The 18,157-nt window shown below is 35.9% G+C and overlaps 1 protein-coding gene across 1 annotated transcript in view; it reads right to left on the bottom strand.

The window, feature by feature from the left end:
* The window catches only part of pappaa (pregnancy-associated plasma protein A, pappalysin 1a), a 288,874-nt gene that overhangs the window by 209,853 nt on the left and 60,864 nt on the right, over window positions 1-18,157 (bottom strand). The window contains exons 3-6 of the mRNA XM_061927311.1: window positions 10,996-11,141; window positions 9,412-9,705; window positions 9,132-9,324; window positions 5,733-5,854 (exon numbers count right to left, since the gene is read on the bottom strand). Of these exons, the coding sequence (XP_061783295.1) occupies window positions 5,733-5,854; window positions 9,132-9,324; window positions 9,412-9,705; window positions 10,996-11,141 (755 nt within the window). The remainder of the gene's footprint in view (window positions 1-5,732; window positions 5,855-9,131; window positions 9,325-9,411; window positions 9,706-10,995; window positions 11,142-18,157) is intronic.

The following is an 18,157-nucleotide window of genomic DNA, read 5'->3' as shown; positions in this document are numbered from 1 at the left end:
ATAAAATCTGCTTAGTGAGAAGAATTATCTTATCAGACAGAAAATAAGCAAATATCACCCTTATTTGATATATTTAATCTTACTTAGATTTCAGGTTTTGCAGTGTATAAGAAGTGCTGCCATCAGGTGCCATGTGCATGCAAGAATGAATGCACACACACACACACATGCAACTCGCTGATCCCTTAAATAGTTTACATGCAAATGAGAGTCTGTGTGTGCATTAGAAGAAGGAGTGAGAAACTGCTGCAAACAAGCCGCGGAGTCCACCGAGACACCAGGCCGGGCAGAGTTAAAAGGACACGGGGAGCTGACACAAACAGGGAGCCCCTCCAAGAAGGAAAATTGAGTACAGTTTACACACGGAGCATGTTGGACAAGCCCGGACTTGCCTCTGCTACACACATTATCGCTCGCGTGAAGGCAAGGTTCGGTGCCTTTAAAATAATCTTTACTGTACATCACCCACAACACATTCACACTCATGCAAGCGGAGAAACTTTCAAAAGATTAAAAAAAACCCATTAAATGTGTCTGTCTGGCAACATGCCTAAAGGACATTGAGTTGATATGTGGAAGAGGGCAGCTCTAAAGTAGTAAGTAAGTGTAATAAGGCATGAGTAATAGGCCTCCAGCTTGTACACTATCGCTTTAAACATTAATAACATCATAATCACCACTGGTGTTCCTTGAACTACTCCTGGGTCCGAGGACAATCATGGCAGCGCAGTCATTACCTCCATTGATTGCTTTGGGACAAGCGGTAGAAAATGGATGGAAAATGGATGGCATTATCACAATTTCAGAAGGGTTAAAACCATTAAAAATCAGTTCCCAGTGGCTTATTTTATTTTTCGAAGTTTTTTCAAAATGTTACCCATCACGCAATATCCCTAAAAAAAGCTTCAAAGTGCCTGATTTTAACCATCGTTATATACACCCGTCCATTTTCCCGTGACGTCACATAGTGATGCCAATACGAACAAACATGGCTCATAGAACATAGCGACATTAGCTCGGATTCAGACTCGGATTTCAGCGGTTTAAGCGATTCAACAGATTACGCATGTATTGAAACGGATGGTTGTAGTGTGGAGGCAGGTAGCGAAAACGAAATTGAAGAAGAAACTGAAGCTATTGAGCCATATCGGTTTGAACCGTATGGAAGCGAAACCGACGAAAACGACACGACAGCCAGCGACACGGGAGAAAGCGAAGACGAATTCGGCGATCGCCTTCTAACCAACGATTGGTATGTGTTTGTTTGGCATTAAAGGAAACTAACAACTATGAACTAGGTTTACAGCATATGAAATACATTTGGCAACAACATGCACTTTGAGAGTGCAGACAGCCCAGTTTTCATCAATTAATATATTCTGTAGACATACCCTCATCCACGCTCTTTTCCTGAAAGCTGATCTGTCCAGTTTTGGAGTTGATGTCAGCAGACCAGGGAAGCTAGGGTCGATAGTCTTCTCTTGATCATCTTCGGTGGCATAAGGGACGGTGTGAGCCAAGACATCCAGGTGGTTTAGCTCGCTCGTCTGCGGGAACAAACTGCCGCCATCGCTTGCCGTGCTACCGAGGTCCTTTGTCCCTGAATTGCTCACACACTGCGGCAGATTCAATGGGGGTCTGGAGGCAGATTTCTTTGACTTTATCGTTGGAAATGCATCTGCTTTGAGTGTCGCAGGATATCCACACATTCTTGCCATCTCTGTCGTAGCATAGCTTTCGTCGGTAAAGTGTGCGGAACAAACGTCCAATTTCTTGCCACTTTTGCATCTTTGGGCCACTGGTGCAACTTGAATCCGTCCCTGTTCGTGTTGTTACACCCTCCGACAACACACCGACGAGGCATGATGTCTCCAAGGTACGGAAAACAGTCGAAAAAACGGAAAATAACAGAGCTGATTTGACTCGGTGTTTGTGACGTCATCGCTCCGAGAGCGAATAATAGAAAGGCGTTTAATTCGCCAAAATTCACCCATTTAGAGTTCGGAAATCAGTTAAAAAAATATATGGTCTTTTTTCTGCAACATCAAGGTATATATTGAAGCTTACATAGGTCTGGTGATAACGTTCCCCTTTAAGACTAAATTACTAAACCAATTTCCACAGAAATGTGGGCAAAGGACCAAAAAAGAATTTTTTTTGGATTGGAGCCAAATAAAGATGTTCTTTAGGTTTTTTTTATACACCCTATATTGCCAAAAGTATTTGGCCACCCATTCAAATGATCAGAATCAGGTGTCCTAATCACTTGGCCCGGCCACAGGTGTATAAAATCCAGCACTTAGGCATGGAGACTGTTTCTACAAACATTTGTGAAAGACTCTCTCAGGAGCTCAGTGCAACAAATCCAGTCGTGAAATTTCCTCGCTCCTAAATATTCCAAAGTCAACTGTCGGCTTTATTAGAAGAAAATGGAAGAGTTTGGGAACAACAGCAACTCAGCCACCAAGTGGTAGGCCACGTAAACTGACAGAGAGTGGTCAGCGGATGCTGAAGCGCATAGTGCAAAGAGGTCGCCGACTTTCTGCGACAGAGCTCCAAACTTCATGTGACCTTCCGATTAGCCCACGTACAGTACGCAGAGAGATTCATGGAATGGGTTTCCATGGCCGAGCAGCTGCGTCGAAGCCATACAACACCAAGTATAATGCAAAGAGTCGGATGCAGTGGACTCTAGAGCAGTGGAGACGCGTTCTCTGGAATGATGAATCACGCTTTTCCATCTGGCAATCCCATGGACGAGTCTGGGTTTGGAAGTTGCCGGGAGAATGGTACATTTGAAATTTGGTGTAGGAGGAATTATAGTGTGGGGTTGTTTTTCAGGAGTTGGGCTCGGCCCCTTAGTTCCAGTGAAAGGAACTTTGAACACTCCAGGATACCAAAACATTTTGGACAATTCCATGCTCCCAACCTTGTGGGAACCGTTTGGAGCGGGCCCCTTCCCTCTTCCAACATGATTGTGCACCAGTGCTTAAAGCAAGGTCCATAAAGACATGGATGACAGAGTCTGCTGTGGATGAACTTGACTGGCCTGCACAGAGTCCTGACCTGAACCCAAATAGAACACCTTTGGGATGAATTAGAACAGAGACTGAGAGCCAGGTCTTATCGACCAACATCAGTGTGTGACCTCACCAATGCGCTTTTGGAAGAATGGTGGAAAATTCCTATAAACACACTCCGCAACCTTGTGGACAGCCTTCCCAGAGGAGTTGAAGCTGTAATAGCTGCAAAAGGTGGACCGACATCATATTGAACCCTATGGGTTAGGAATGGGATGGCACTTCAAGTTCATATGTGAGTCAAGGCAGGTGGCCAAATACTTTTGGCAATATAGTGTATATAATATTGTCAAGTATACAGTATGCAAGAGGTGGTTATCATCTAAGTCACCAGTGTCAAATTTAAGGCCAGATCTGGTCCACCAAATCATTTTACGAAATATTATGCGTCAATAAGGTACTAGAAAAAAAAAAGTACTGCATACATTTGCATATCTTTTAAACGTTAATATTAAGTAATAATGTAAATATTATATTATCATACATTCCAAACTTTTTTTTGTTAAAATTAAAATAAATGCTCAAATATCTGCTTGCATTCTGATTTTAAAGCAAGTTATACATAACATTGTATACTGTAAAAACGACAATAGATTTTAGGGTAAAAAAAAACTGATAGCTCAGTCTGCAAAATTTTACCTTTAAAAAAATTGCCGTACATTTTTCCATTTACAGTGAATTCTGTAAATAAATACATGTTCTGTTTTTGACTCTTACACTGCAAAAACTGAAATCTAAGTAAGATTAAATATCTCAAATAAGGGTGATATTTGCTTATAATTCTTCTCACTAAGCAGATTTTATGTTAGAGTGTTTTACTTGTTTTAAGGGTTTTGGTCCTAAATGATCTCAGTAAGATATTACAGCTTGTTGCTGAGATTTTATGACCCTTATTGAGTAAAACATGCTTGAAACTAGAATATCAACGGTTGCAAAGCTGTGTCATCAACAATCACGAGTATAAAACTGCTTTTTTAAAGTAATAATTTCTTATTTCAAGCAAGATTTTGACACAATTTTGTCTCATAATTAAAACAGATGACAGCCAAACGGACTTTGCTGTTTTATTTTCAATGAAACAATAGAAAAGTTGTACTCATATAGTAGTACAGTTGGCACAGTACAGTAAACTGACAGTTAATATTTAAACATTTGACATTTCAAACAATTTTGAACAAAAATAGTTCATGCACATTCAGGTAAATGCTTCAAAATTACAATAAAAAAAATTGTCCGATGACATGATGTCATGTTTTCCATCGATAACATGACATCATTGCGCCAAGTGCATGCTCTTTCAGTCAATTAGTGTGCAAGGGAAATAAATATATATATATATATATATATATATATATATATATATATATATGGGGGAAAAAAATATATATATATATATAAATATATATATATATATATATATATATATATATATATATATATATATATATATATATATATATAAATATATATATATATATATATATATATATATATATATATATATATATATATATATATATATATATATATTTCCCTTGCACACTAATTGACTGAAAGGGAAATATATATATATATATATATTTTTTTTTTTTCTTTTTTTTTTTTTTTTTTCTTTTTCTTGCACACTAATTGACTGAAAAAGCACGCACTTGGCGCAATGATGTCATGTTATCGATGGAAAAATGCATTTTTAGACAATATGATTTGCCTGAGCGGCTAGGAGACCCCAAGAGTAACAAGCTGTTGCCTTGTTGCCTTTCCATTAAGAACAATAAATTAGCTTTTAGTATAAATTTGCTGGTTTCAAGAAATGTAATGCCGAGCGCATATCATTATGTCAAGATAATGGCACTAGCATTTACTTAATTTAGGAATATTTTTCAACATATTGAGCCAAAAGGTCTTTTTTTTTTCTTCCAAGAAAAGTGCAGTTGTTATTAGTGAGAATATACTTATTTTAAGGTATTTTTGGGTTCATTGAAGTTAGCTAATTTGACTTGTTTGGGAAAGTCCTGACAAGCCAAATTTTCTTGTTCTATTGGCAGATAATTTTGCTTAGTTCTAATAAAATACCCCTAATTTTTGTTTTTTGTTTTCTTGCTTTTGAACACTGACTTTTTGCAGTATACGATACTTAGTGTATGCGTCGTTATGACAAAATTCAGAGTCTGTTATGGTGAATCGATGGTGATGGTGCTGGTTATAACAGGGGGATAAAAAATGATTGATGCAAGCACAGTAAAAAGCACAGAGTGATGTAGTGGTGCACAGATGGGGAAAAAAATGTATCTTAATACCATAAATACCTCCTCCGTGCAAAGTTCTTATAATCAGAGGACCAAAAAATGTCTAAAATCCCACTTATGTTAGCTTTTATTGCACTTAAATCCCACACAAATAGGAAAATTCCACTTTTGACATGGGAGGTGGGAATGGTGGTACCTTAAATCTTGATCCTCACGAATAAGTGCATGTTTTGGAGATGAGTCAGTGAGCCAAAATGTTGGCGTGTTGAAGCTCTGACTCAGAGAGCCAACAAAAGTTAAACCCCATTCCAGTTGTAGCATATTTGACATATTTTAGCATATTTGAAGTGTAGCGTGTGTTTATATCACAGTGAAGAAGAATGGCGTAGGATGGAGGACACGCTACCTTCAGCCCCAAGCGGTGACCAGTGTCCGGAGGGATCGCATGGTCGCGGGGATGACGAGTTGGAGGCGTATTGCAGTAGAACTCTACCCTCGGTGCATTTATCGCACACTGATCCCAATTCTCTAGGAAACCAACAGACAAGCACAGCAACCAACTTAGATATAGGCCAAATAAAAAAACGGTATCAAAATTATAGGCTATACATGTCAGTTTATATTTAGACAAAGAAATCTGAAATATTTTAAAACCCTCAGAATTGAGTAAAAGTCAGAATTTTAGAAAATTTGAGCTGTGATGTTATGTGCTCATGTCGAACTATTCCCAGAATGTTTTGAAAATGGTAATATTACATGGAAAATGTGTAACTTTACATGAATAAAGTTGGAATTTTAACAGAAGTAATCAGTTGACAAGAAAAAAAAATTCCTCCAAAAAGGGATTTTTTTTTCAATTAAAGTCCTGCTATTGTGAGAAAAACACATGGATTTGCAAGAATAAAGCTGTAACATTACAAAAAGAAGTTGTAATAATAGAAGAAACTATGCAATTGGTATGTTGGTGTATGATTTCACAAGAATAACATTGTTAGGAGAAGTCATAATTTGAAATAATTAAAAAATTAAATAATTTTTTGTGTAAACATTTTTTTTTGTATGACTTTAATATTTTGGTAAAACTATACAGGTAAAAGCCAGTAAATTAGAATATTTTGAAAAACTTGATTTATTTCAGTAATTGCATTCAAAAGGTGTAACTTGTACATTATATTTATTCATTGCACACAGACTGATGCATTCAAATGTTTATTTCATTTAATTTTGATGATTTGAAGTGGCAACAAATGAAAATCCAAAATTCCGTGTGTCACAAAATTAGAATATTACTTAAGGCTAATACAAAAAAGGGATTTTTAGAAATGTTGGCCAACTGAAAAGTATGAAAATGAAAAATATGAGCATGTACAATACTCAATACTTGGTTGGAGCTCCTTTTGCCTCAATTACTGCGTTAATGCGGCGTGGCATGGAGTCGATGAGTTTCTGGCACTGCTCAGGTGTTATGAGAGCCCAGGTTGCTCTGATAGTGGCCTTCAACTCTTCTGCGTTTTTGGGTCTGGCATTCTGCATCTTCCTTTTCACAATACCCCACAGATTTTCTATGGGGCTAAGGTCAGGGGAGTTGGCGGGCCAATTTAGAACAGAAATACCATGGTCCGTAAACCAGGCACGGGTAGATTTTGCGCTGTGTGCAGGCGCCAAGTCCTGTTGGAACTTGAAATCTCCATCTCCATAGAGCAGGTCAGCAGCAGGAAGCATGAAGTGCTCTAAAACTTGCTGGTAGACGGCTGCGTTGACCCTGGATCTCAGGAAACAGAGTGGACCGACACCAGCAGATGACATGGCACCCCAAACCATCACTGATGGTGGAAACTTTACACTAGACTTCAGGCAACGTGGATCCTGTGCCTCTCCTGTCTTCCTCCAGACTCTGGGACCTCGATTTCCAAAGGAAATGCAAAATTTGCATAGTTGGGTGATGGTTTGGGGTGCCATGTCATCTGCTGGTGTCGGTCCACTCTGTTTCCTGAGATCCAGGGTCAACGCAGCCGTCTACCAGCAAGTTTTAGAGCACTTCATGCTTCCTGCTGCTGACCTGCTCTATGGAGATGGAGATTTCAAGTTCCAACAGGACTTGGCGCCTGCACACAGCGCAAAATCTACACGTGCCTGGTTTACGGACCATGGTATTTCTGTTCTAAATTGGCCCGCCAACTCCCCTGACTTTAGCCCCATAGAAAATCTGTGGGGTATTGTGAAAAGGAAGATGCAGAATGCCAGACCCAAAAACGCAGAAGAGTTGAAGGCCACTATCAGAGCAACCTGGGCTCTCATAACACCTGAGCAGTGCCAGAAACTCATCGACTCCATGCCACGCCGCATTAACGCAGTAATTGAGGCAAAAGGAGCTCCAACCAAGTATTGAGTATTGTACATGCTCATATTTTTCATTTTCATACTTTTCAGTTGGCCAACATTTCTAAAAATCCCTTTTTTGTATTAGCCTTAAGTAATATTCTAATTTTGTGACACACGGAATTTTGGATTTTCATTTGTTGCCACTTCAAATCATCAAAATTAAATGAAATAAACATTTGAATGCATCAGTCTGTGTGCAATGAATAAATATAATGTACAAGTTACACCTTTTGAATGCAATTACTGAAATAAATCAAGTTTTTCAAAATATTCTAATTTACTGGCTTTTACCTGTATAGTTTCCCCTAAAATTACCCATTTTTGGTCCATTGCAACTTTGTTCTTGGTAATAAATACATATATATATGTATATATATATATATATATATATATATATATATATATATATATGTGTGTGTGTGTGTGTGTGTGTGTGTGTACATACATAAATATATATGTACTGTATGTATATGTATCACATATATGTGTATATACAGTATATATATATATATATATATATATACTACCAAGAACAATGTTGCAATGAACGAAAAATGGGTAATTTTAGGGGAAAGTGTATAGTTTTACTAAAATATTAAAATCATACAAAAAAAACATTCTACACAAAAAAAATACTTAAAATAAACCAAGTTGGATAAATGCCTAACATAAATACAAACAAATTAGAATTTTTAAGAAAAAAATTAATTATATTAAAAATATAATAATGTTGCCCCGAAAACTAAATAAAACTAAAGACAAATATTTCATGAAAAAACACATACAGTACAGGCCAAAAGTTTGGACACACCTTCTCATTCAATGTGTTTTCACTATTTGCATGACTATTTACATTGTAGATTGTCACTGAAGGCACATGTGGAGTTATGTACTTAACAAAAAACAGGTGAAATAACTGAAAACATGTTTTATATTCTCGTTTCTTCAAAATAGCCACCCTTTGCTATGATTACTTTTTCGCACACTCTTGGCATTCTCTCAATGAGCTTCAAGAGGTAGTCACCTGAAATGGTTTTCACTTCCCAGGTGTGCTTAAAGCTCACCGAGAGAATGCCAAGAGTGTGCAAAGCAGTAATCGGAGCAAAGGGTGGCTATTTTGAAGAAACTAGAATACAAAACGTGTTTTCAGTTATTTCACCTGTTTTTGTTAAGTGCATAACTCCACGTGTTCATTCATAGTTTTGATGCCTTCAGTGACAATCTACAATGTAAATAGTCATGAAAATAAAGAAAACGCATTGAGTGAGGAGGTGTTTCCAAAAAAAAAAAATCTAAAAAAACATGTTTCATATTAATTTCAAATATTTCCAAAAAATAAAATTTTAGGGCAAAAATTAGATTTTTTTTTAATCTTTTTTTTTTTTTTTACAAAACGCGCATGTGCCTATCCAGGTCATTTCACCTGTCGTAAAAGTGTCCTGAAATGGGTGGAAACCATTCCAAAGTGAAGGAGTTGTGATGTTGCTCCACCACCTGTGGGGGCATGGGCACCGGAGGAGGTTTGGAATTAGGTTGCCAAGTCTGGTAGACCAGGTCCAGGTAGCAGTGCATCCTAGCCACTTGGTTCAGGGTAAAGGAGTCAGTGCAGGAATCATCTGTAGGGAGACAAAAAAAAACAGGTTGATGCGTGATTAATGTGAGTGTTTTACAATGAATACAGAACACAAGAGTACGTCCCTCACCTGCATAACTCATGTAGTTGTTGAAAGGCGTGTTAGTGAAATGCGGAGAGCCGCAGGTCTCGTTGCCGGGTTCTGGATCGTGGCATTCTTTGAACTTGGGCGTGGGATTAGTGTCCGCACAAAGATCTCCGGTCTCCATCGAGGGCTCCGTCTCCAAACACGGATCGTTACACGATTCGATCTCTGAGATCCCTCGGAAAACGTGGTAGAGTCCGAGACTGTGACCTATCTCGTGCACCATGGTGTCGGTGTGGCCGAATGTACCGTAGAAGGACGGGTTCAGCACGATTCCGCCTGAAAAGGGGAGTCAATGTATATAAAGTTGTGCTCATAAGTTTACATACCCTGGGAGAATTTATGATTTCTTGGCCATTCTTCAGAGAATATGAATGATAACACAAAAACCTTACTTCCCCTCATGCTTAATGGTTGTGTGAAGATATTTATTGGCAAACAACTGTGTTTACTCTTTTTGAATCAAAATGACAAAAGAAAGTACCCAAATGACCTTGATCAAAAGTTTACATACCCCAGTGACTTTGATCTGATAACATGCACAAAAGTTGACACAAACATGTTTGAATGGCTAATCAAGGTTCCAATCCTCACCTGTGACCTGTTAGTTTGTAATTAATGTGTGTGTATAAAAGGTCAGTGAGTTTCTGGGCTTCTGACAGACCATTGCATCTTTAATTCAGTACTGCACAGATGTTTCTGGATTCTGAGTCATGGGGAAGGCAAAATAATTGTCAAAGGATCTGCGAGAAAAGGTAATTGAACTGCATAAAACAGGAAAGGGGTATAAAAAGATATCCAATGAATTGAGAATGCCAATCAGCAGTGTTCAAAGGAAAATTGTTCGAGATGCAAAGAAAAATCCACAAATAACTTCAGCTGAAATACAGAACTCTCTGAAAAATTGTGGTGTGGCTGTTTCAAGATGCACAATAAGGAGGCACTTCAAGAAAAATGGGCTGCATAGTCGAGTCGCCAGAAGAAAGCCATTTCTGCGCAAATGTCACAAAGTATCCCGCTTACATTACGCCAAACAGCACAGAGACAAGCCTCAAAACTTCTGGAACAAAGTAATTTGGAGTGATGAGACCAAAATTGAACTTTTTGGCCACTCGACCATGCAGCCCATTTTTCTTCAAGTGCCTCCTTATTGTGCATCTTGACTGCATATAAAAACGGTACGTTGCAATTTAATTTCCTTAAAGGAACCAGCACTCCTGCAGCCCCAAATCATGATGCTACCACCACCATACAAAACTATGTTGCTACTCACGTTACCATCTATTTTGACTACAAAAACTGTGTGCTAAGTCATTGTCAGTGTATAGTAAGTATCTACAATCTTTACGCAAACTACTCTAAAGTGTATCCAAGTTCACTTTCTATAGTAATATCCTTTGAGGAGATCAATAAGTAGCTAATGCATTATTCATGGACCACCTGGGCTTCATTATAATCTTGATAAAGACAAGACGCTGCTTGGGGCGCCAACTGTAATTACTCCAAATCAACAGTGGAGGCAAGCGTGAATATTTTGCATCATCATCATGCATGCCGTGTCTTCTGTACCTAAATGCGTGAGGGCTTCTTTGTCCCACGGCCAAGTGGCAACCCCCGCTAGATCTTCATCGGAGGAGTTGGCAAAGAAGACGTTCAGGTGAGTGGAGCCGTCCAAGCGCAGGATCTCTTTCAGCTCCTTCACGTCCAGATAGGCTCTGGGAAAAAAAATTAAAAAAGAGGTGTGTTAATACTTAACACAATTAATGTGAATATTTTCTTGGTGAGAAGGAATAACGGTCTGGTTCACAAAACAAAAAGTTGAAAAATGAGGAGAAAAGTCACAGATTACAAGAAAAATGCATAATTTGTTCAAGAATGAAACCGGGAAATACCAGGAAAAAAGCTGGAATATTTACCAGAATAAAGGCATAACAGGCCAAAAAGAATGTTAGAATTGCATCAGAAAAAAAACTTTATAAACGTTATGTATCAGCACTTTACTGTTAGGATAAAACAAGTAGCTGTCAGGACATGGTTTTCGCAGCTTACTGCGGGGTCGTTCTCCCAGGAAGGCAAACGGACGACTCCGGACAGGACTTGCAGGTAGGAACATGATTTAATTCTAAGAAACACTCAACGAGGTACAAAACAGAAAACAACCCGAAGGCAAGCGTGCCTATCGCACACGGAAGCTAAGGCAAAAACTTAGGACATGAAACTATAGACATGAATCTCACAAAACTGTGGCATGAAACATACACAAAACTGTGGCATGAAACAACTAGCATTAACTATGGCATAGAACAAACACGAAACTGTGGCATGAAACAACTAGCATTAACTATGGCATAGAACAAACACGAAACTGTGGCATGAAACAACTAGCATTAACTATGGCATAGAACAAACACGAAACTGTGGCATGAAACCAATACCAAACTGTGGCATGAAACAACTAAGACTTACGTAGTCCAGGCATGAGGCAAACAACTAATGACGCCAGGACGACTGACTGGCAAAGGCAGGCTTAAATAGTCCTGATTAGAAGCAGGTGAGTGTCCCAAACACCAGAGGCAGGTGAAAATCATAAGTAGCCATGGTAACTAAAACAAACTCAGATGTCAAACAGGAACTAAAAGAGTCCAAAACTAACAGAACATAAAAACATGATCCGGACCACGGATCATGACAGTAGCAATATCAGGACCATAAGTGATAATTCATAATTTACCTTAACAAAGTTGTAATTTAACTTAATGAGAGCTGTGGCATCATGGGAAAAAGGCATAATTTACCAAAAATGCCAGTGAAATATTCCAAGTAAAAAGTTGGGATTTTTGATGATGGCAGCATAAGTAATATTACAATAACAAAGTATGATTATTACAGGAATTAAATGGAAATGTTTTTCGACAAAACTCGTAATATTGTGGGAATATTTAAGCCAGGTGTGGGATCATTGCTACGTACACGGTCAGTAGTAGTTGCCATTGTAGTTTTGTATTTTCTCTTGTTACGAGCTCTCTGTTAAGCTTACATGTTCCATTGTGCTATTCGGTGCACTCTATTGCTGCACTCTGTTTGAGCTTTTTGTACTTTTTTCATGCACAATGTTCCCAGTGCTTTTTGGTGCATTTCCCTGCTGCACTGTATTTGTGTTTTTGAACATTTGGACATTAAATACACTCCCACCCGCACCCTGTCTGCTGAGTCCTGCATTTTGGGGTCACAATCTCCGCTACAAGGAGTGTACGCAACCAAAAAGGCTTTTTTTTTTTTTTTTGATAAAAAAAGACTTTATTTGACATTTCCAAATAATAAAGAAGTAACAAAAAAATTACACTTTAAGAAAAAAACAAGATATGGAATCTGGGATTGTTGTATGCTTTGAATTACGTCATTATTCTTGTAATATCATTTTATTCTGTCTTAATAATATTTTTTTTTAAAGTCATACTTTTATGGGAATATTAAAAATATAAAAAAGTAATTATTCAAAAAAGCTATTTTAGCTAGACTCAAACGTTTCATTTACATTAAGTTGTTGTTTTTTTTTAATCTAATGACTAAAATGACACATTTTACAGCCTTCTTCTCAAAATTTGACATTACAATATTCTGGTCATATTCTCATAATTAAACAATTCTATGCTAGCAACATTAAAGCTTAACTCTCAACACTTAAGATGTTTTTCTTGCTAAATGTGCTTTTTTCAGTCCTAAAAAAAATCATTTAGACTTAGACTTAGACTTAGACTTAGACTTAGAAAATCTTTATTGTCCCTGAGGGGCAATTTGGTTTGCAGCAGTAGTCAATAAAAAACAAGGTTTAACAGTAAAACGAGGTACAACAGTAAAAAACAAGGTGCATTTGTTTTTAACAATCAGAGTATAAACAAAATTAAAGCTGCATCATTGGATAACGATAACGATAATCGAGATGACCGATTTCCTGTTTGTTTTCAAATATGGGTTCTTGACACTTTAACGTGCGTCTTGTCATGATAGACGTCGCCAACAATTTGTGTGAAGACATGTGAAATTGGTGTCGGGCTGATTTTTTTGCTACTTTTCAAGGTGGTGGTATAGAGTCATTTTTGACATTTTGGGTTTGGGACCCCAAAAATATAATTTTTTTGCCAGACCGGACGCACTTGCAAAAATTTGTGAGTTTTAGTGCGTGTTAATTTTCTTTAAAATGCGATAGAAGTGGGAGAATAATGATAAACGACGCAATTCCAACAAGGCCTGTATCAAAATTATAGGCTATTCAGGTCAGTTTATATTAAGACTAAGAAATCGGAAATATTTTTAAAAGCCTCAGAATTTTACAATGACTAAAAGTCCGAATTTTAGAAATTTTGAGCTGTGACGTTAAGTACTCATGTCGAAATATTCCCAGAATTTTTTTTAAATTGTAATATTACATGGAAAATTTGTAACGTTTCACGATAAAAAGTCGGAATTTTAACAGAAGTAATCAGTTGACAAGAAAAAAATATATAAAGAAATATTTTAAAAGCCTCAGAATTTTACAATGACCAAAAGTCAGAATTTTAGAAAATTTGAGCTGTGACGTTAAGTAAAAAAAAAGTCGGAATTTTAACAGAAGTAATCAGTTGACAAGGAAAAAAAATCCTAGAAAAAAGTTTAAATTTGTTCAATTAAAGTCCTGCTAATGTGAGGAAAAACACATACATTTGTAAGAATAAAGCTGTAACATTACAGAAAAAAAGTTGTAATAATTGAAGAAACAATGCAATTGTATGTTGATGTATGATTTCACGATAATAACATTGTTAAGAGTAGTCATCATTTGAAAACAATATATATTTATTTAGTTACCAAGAACAAAGTTGCAATGGACCAAAAATGGGTAATTTCCTGGGGAAAGTGCATAGTTTTACTAAAATATTAAAACTTTACCAAAAAAAACATTATACGCAAAAAAATACTTAAAATACTTCAAATAAACCAAGTTGGATAACGATAACGAGAATCGAGATGGCCTTCTTCCTGTTTGTTTTCAATTATGGGTTTTTGAGATGTGCGTCTTGTCATGATAGACGTCGCCAACGATTTTTGTGAAGATATGTGAAATTGGTGTCATGGGCTGATTTTTTTTCTCTACTTTTCAAGGGGGCGCTATAGAGACATTTTTGACATTTTGGGTTTGGGACCCCAAAAATATAATTTTTTGCTAGATCAGACGCGCTTGCAAAAATTAGTGAGTTTTTGTGCGTATTTTAAAAGCCTCAGAATTTTACAACGACTAAAAGTCAGAAATTTAGAACATTTTAGCTGTGACGTTATGTACTCATGTGGAAATTTTCCCAGAATGTTTTGAAAATTGTAATATTACACGGAAAATGTGTAACGTTTCACGATAAAAAGTCGGAATTTTAACAGAAGTAATCAGTTGACAGAAAACAAAATCCTAGAAAAAAGTTTAAATTTGTTCAGTTAAAGTCCTGCTATTGTGAGGAAAAACATACATTTGTAAGAATAAAGCTGTAACACTACAGAAAAAAGTTCTAAAGAAACTAAGCAATTGTACGTTGATGTATGATTTCACGAGAATAACATTGTTAGGAGAAGTCATCATTTGAAATAAATATTTATTTATTTAATACCAAGAACAAAGTTGCAATGGACCAAAAATGGGTAATTTTAGGGAGAAAATGCATAGTTTTACTAAAATATTAAAACCATACAAAAAAACGACATTATACGCAAAAAAATACTTAAAATACTTCAAATAAACCAAGTTGGATAATGATAACGATAATCGAGATGGCCTACTTCCTATTTGTTTTCAATTATGGGTTTTTGAGATGTGCGTCTTGTCATGATAGACGTCGCCAACGATTTTTGTGAAGATACGTGAAATTGGTGTCATGAGCTGATTTTTTTTCTACTTTTCAAGGGGGCGCTATAGAGACATTTTTGACATTTTGGGTTTGGGACCCAAAAAATATAATTTTTTGCTAGACCAGACGCGCTTGCAAAAATTAGTGAGTTTTTGTGCGTATTTTAAAAGTCTCAGAATTTTACAACGACTAAAAGTCAGAAATTTAGAACATTTTAGCTGTGACGTTAAGTACTCATGTCGAAATATTCCCAGAATGTTTTGAAATTTCTAATTATTACATGGAAAATGTGTAACGTTTCACGATAAAAAGTCGGAATTTAACAGAAGTAATCAGTTGACAAGAAAAAAAAAATTCTAGAAAAAAGTTTAAATTTGTTCAATTAAAAACCTGATATTGTAAGAAAAAGACATACATTTGTAAGAATACATTTTTAACACTACAGAAAAAAGTTGTAATAATCGAAGAAACTATGCAATTGTATGTTGATGTATGATTTCACGATAATAACATTGTTAAGAGTAGTCATCATTTGAAAACAATATATATTTATTTAATTACCAAGAACAAAGTTGCAATGGACCAAAAATGGGTAATTTCTGGGGGAAAGTGCATAGTTTTACTAAAATATTAAAACTATACCAAAAAAAACATTATACGCAAAAAAATACTTAAAATACTTCAAATAAACCAAGTTGGATAACGATAACGATAATTGAGATCGCCTTCTTCCTGTTTGTTTTCAATTATGGGTTTTTGAGATGTGCGTCTTGTCATGATAGACGTTGCCAACGATTTTTGTGAAGATACGTGAAATTGGTGTCAGGGGCTGATTTTATTTCTACTTTTCAAGGGGGCGCTATAGAGACATTTTTGACATTTTGGGTTTGGGACCTCAAAAATATAATTTTTTGCTAGACCAGATGTGCTTGCAAAAATTAGTGAGTTTTTGTGCGTATTTTAAAAGCCTCAGATTCAGACTAAAAGTCAGAAATTTAGAACATTTTAGCTATGACGTTAAGTACTCATGTGGAAATATTCCCAGGATGTTTTGAAAATTGTAATATTACACGGAAAATGTGTAACATTTCACGATAAAAAGTCGTAATTTTAACAGAAGTAATCAGTTGACAGAAAAAAAAAATCCTAGAAAAAAGTTAAAATTTGTTCAGTTAAAGTCCTGCTATTGTGAGGAAAAACATACATTTGTAAGAATAAAGCTGTAACACTACCGAAAAAAATTCTAAAGAAACTATGCAATTGTACGTTGATGTATGATTTCACGAGAATAACATTGTTAGGAGAAGTCATCATTTGATATAAATATATATTTATTTAATTACCAAGAACAATGGACCAAAAATGTTTAATTTTAGGGAGAAAGTGCATAGTTTTACTAAAATATTAAAACCATACAAAAAAAGACATTATACGCAAAAAATGTACTGAAAATACTTCAAATAAACCAAGTTGGATTTACAATAACGATAACGGAAACGATTTTTGTGAAGGTACGTGAAATTGGTGTCAGGGGTTATTTTTTTTCTACTTTTCCTGCACCGACTCCTTTACCTTTTGACATTTTGGGTTTGGGACCCCAAAAATATCCTTTTTTTGCCAGACCGGACGCGGTTGGAAAAATGTGTGAGTTTTCGTGCGTGTTAATTTTCTTTAAAATGCGATACAAGTGGGAGAATAATTATAAACGAAGCAATTCCAACAGGGCCTGTATCAAAATTATAGGCTATTCAGGTCAGTTTATATTTAGACAAAGAAATCTGAAATATTTTAAAAGCCTCAGAATTTTACAATGACCAAAAGTCAGAATTTTAGAAAATTTGAGCTGTGATGTTAAGTACTCATGTAGAAATATCCCCAGAATGTTTTAAAAATTGTAATATTACATGGAAAATTTGTAACGTTTCACGATAAAAAGTCGGAATTTAAGTAATTAGTTGACAAGGAAAAGAAATCCTAGAAAAAGTTTAAATTTGTTCAATTGAAGTCCTGCTATTGTGAGGAAAAACACATACATTTGTAAGAATACAGCTGTAACATTACAGAAAAAAGTTGTAATAATCGAAGAAACTATGCAATTGGAGAAGTCATCATTTGAAAAAAAAAATATTTATTTAATTACCAAGAACAAAGTTGCAATGGACCAAAAATGGGTAATTTTAGGGGGAAAGTGCATAGTTTTTTTCTAAAATATTAAAGCCATACGAAAAAAATACTTCAAATACTTCAAATAAACCAAGTTGGATAACGATAATGATAATCGAGATGGCCTACTTCCTGTTTGTTTTCAAAAATGGGTTTTTGAGATGTGCTTGATGGACGTCGCCAACGATTTTTGTGAAGGTACGTGAAATTGGTGTCAGGGGCTGATTTTTTTCTACTTTTCAAGGGGGCGGTATAGAGTAATTTTTGACATTTTGGGTTTGGGACCCCAAAAATATATTTTTTTGCTAGACCAGACGCGCTTGCAAAAATTAGTGAGTTTTTGTGCATATTTTAAAAGCCTCAGAATTTTACAACGACTAAAAATCAGAAATTTAGAACATTTTAGCTATGACGTTAAGTACTCATGTGGAAATATTACCAGGATGTTTTGTAAAATTGTAATATTACATGGAAAATGTGTAACATTTCACGATAAAAAGTTGTAATTTTAACATAAGTAATCAGTTGACAGAAAAAAAAATCCTAGAAAAAAGTTAAAATTTGTTCAGTTAAAGTCCTGCTATTGTGAGGAAAAACCATACATTTGTAAGAATAAAGCTGTAACACTACCGAAAAAAGTTCTAAAGAAACTATGCAATTGTACGTTGATGTATGATTTCACGAGAATAACATTGATA

This window comes from Nerophis lumbriciformis, linkage group LG32 (assembly GCF_033978685.3).
Source record: "Nerophis lumbriciformis linkage group LG32, RoL_Nlum_v2.1, whole genome shotgun sequence".
NCBI lineage: Eukaryota > Metazoa > Chordata > Actinopteri > Syngnathiformes > Syngnathidae > Nerophis > Nerophis lumbriciformis.
Note: the sequence above shows the minus strand (reverse complement) of the source record. Positions and strands in the feature narration are given on the sequence as shown.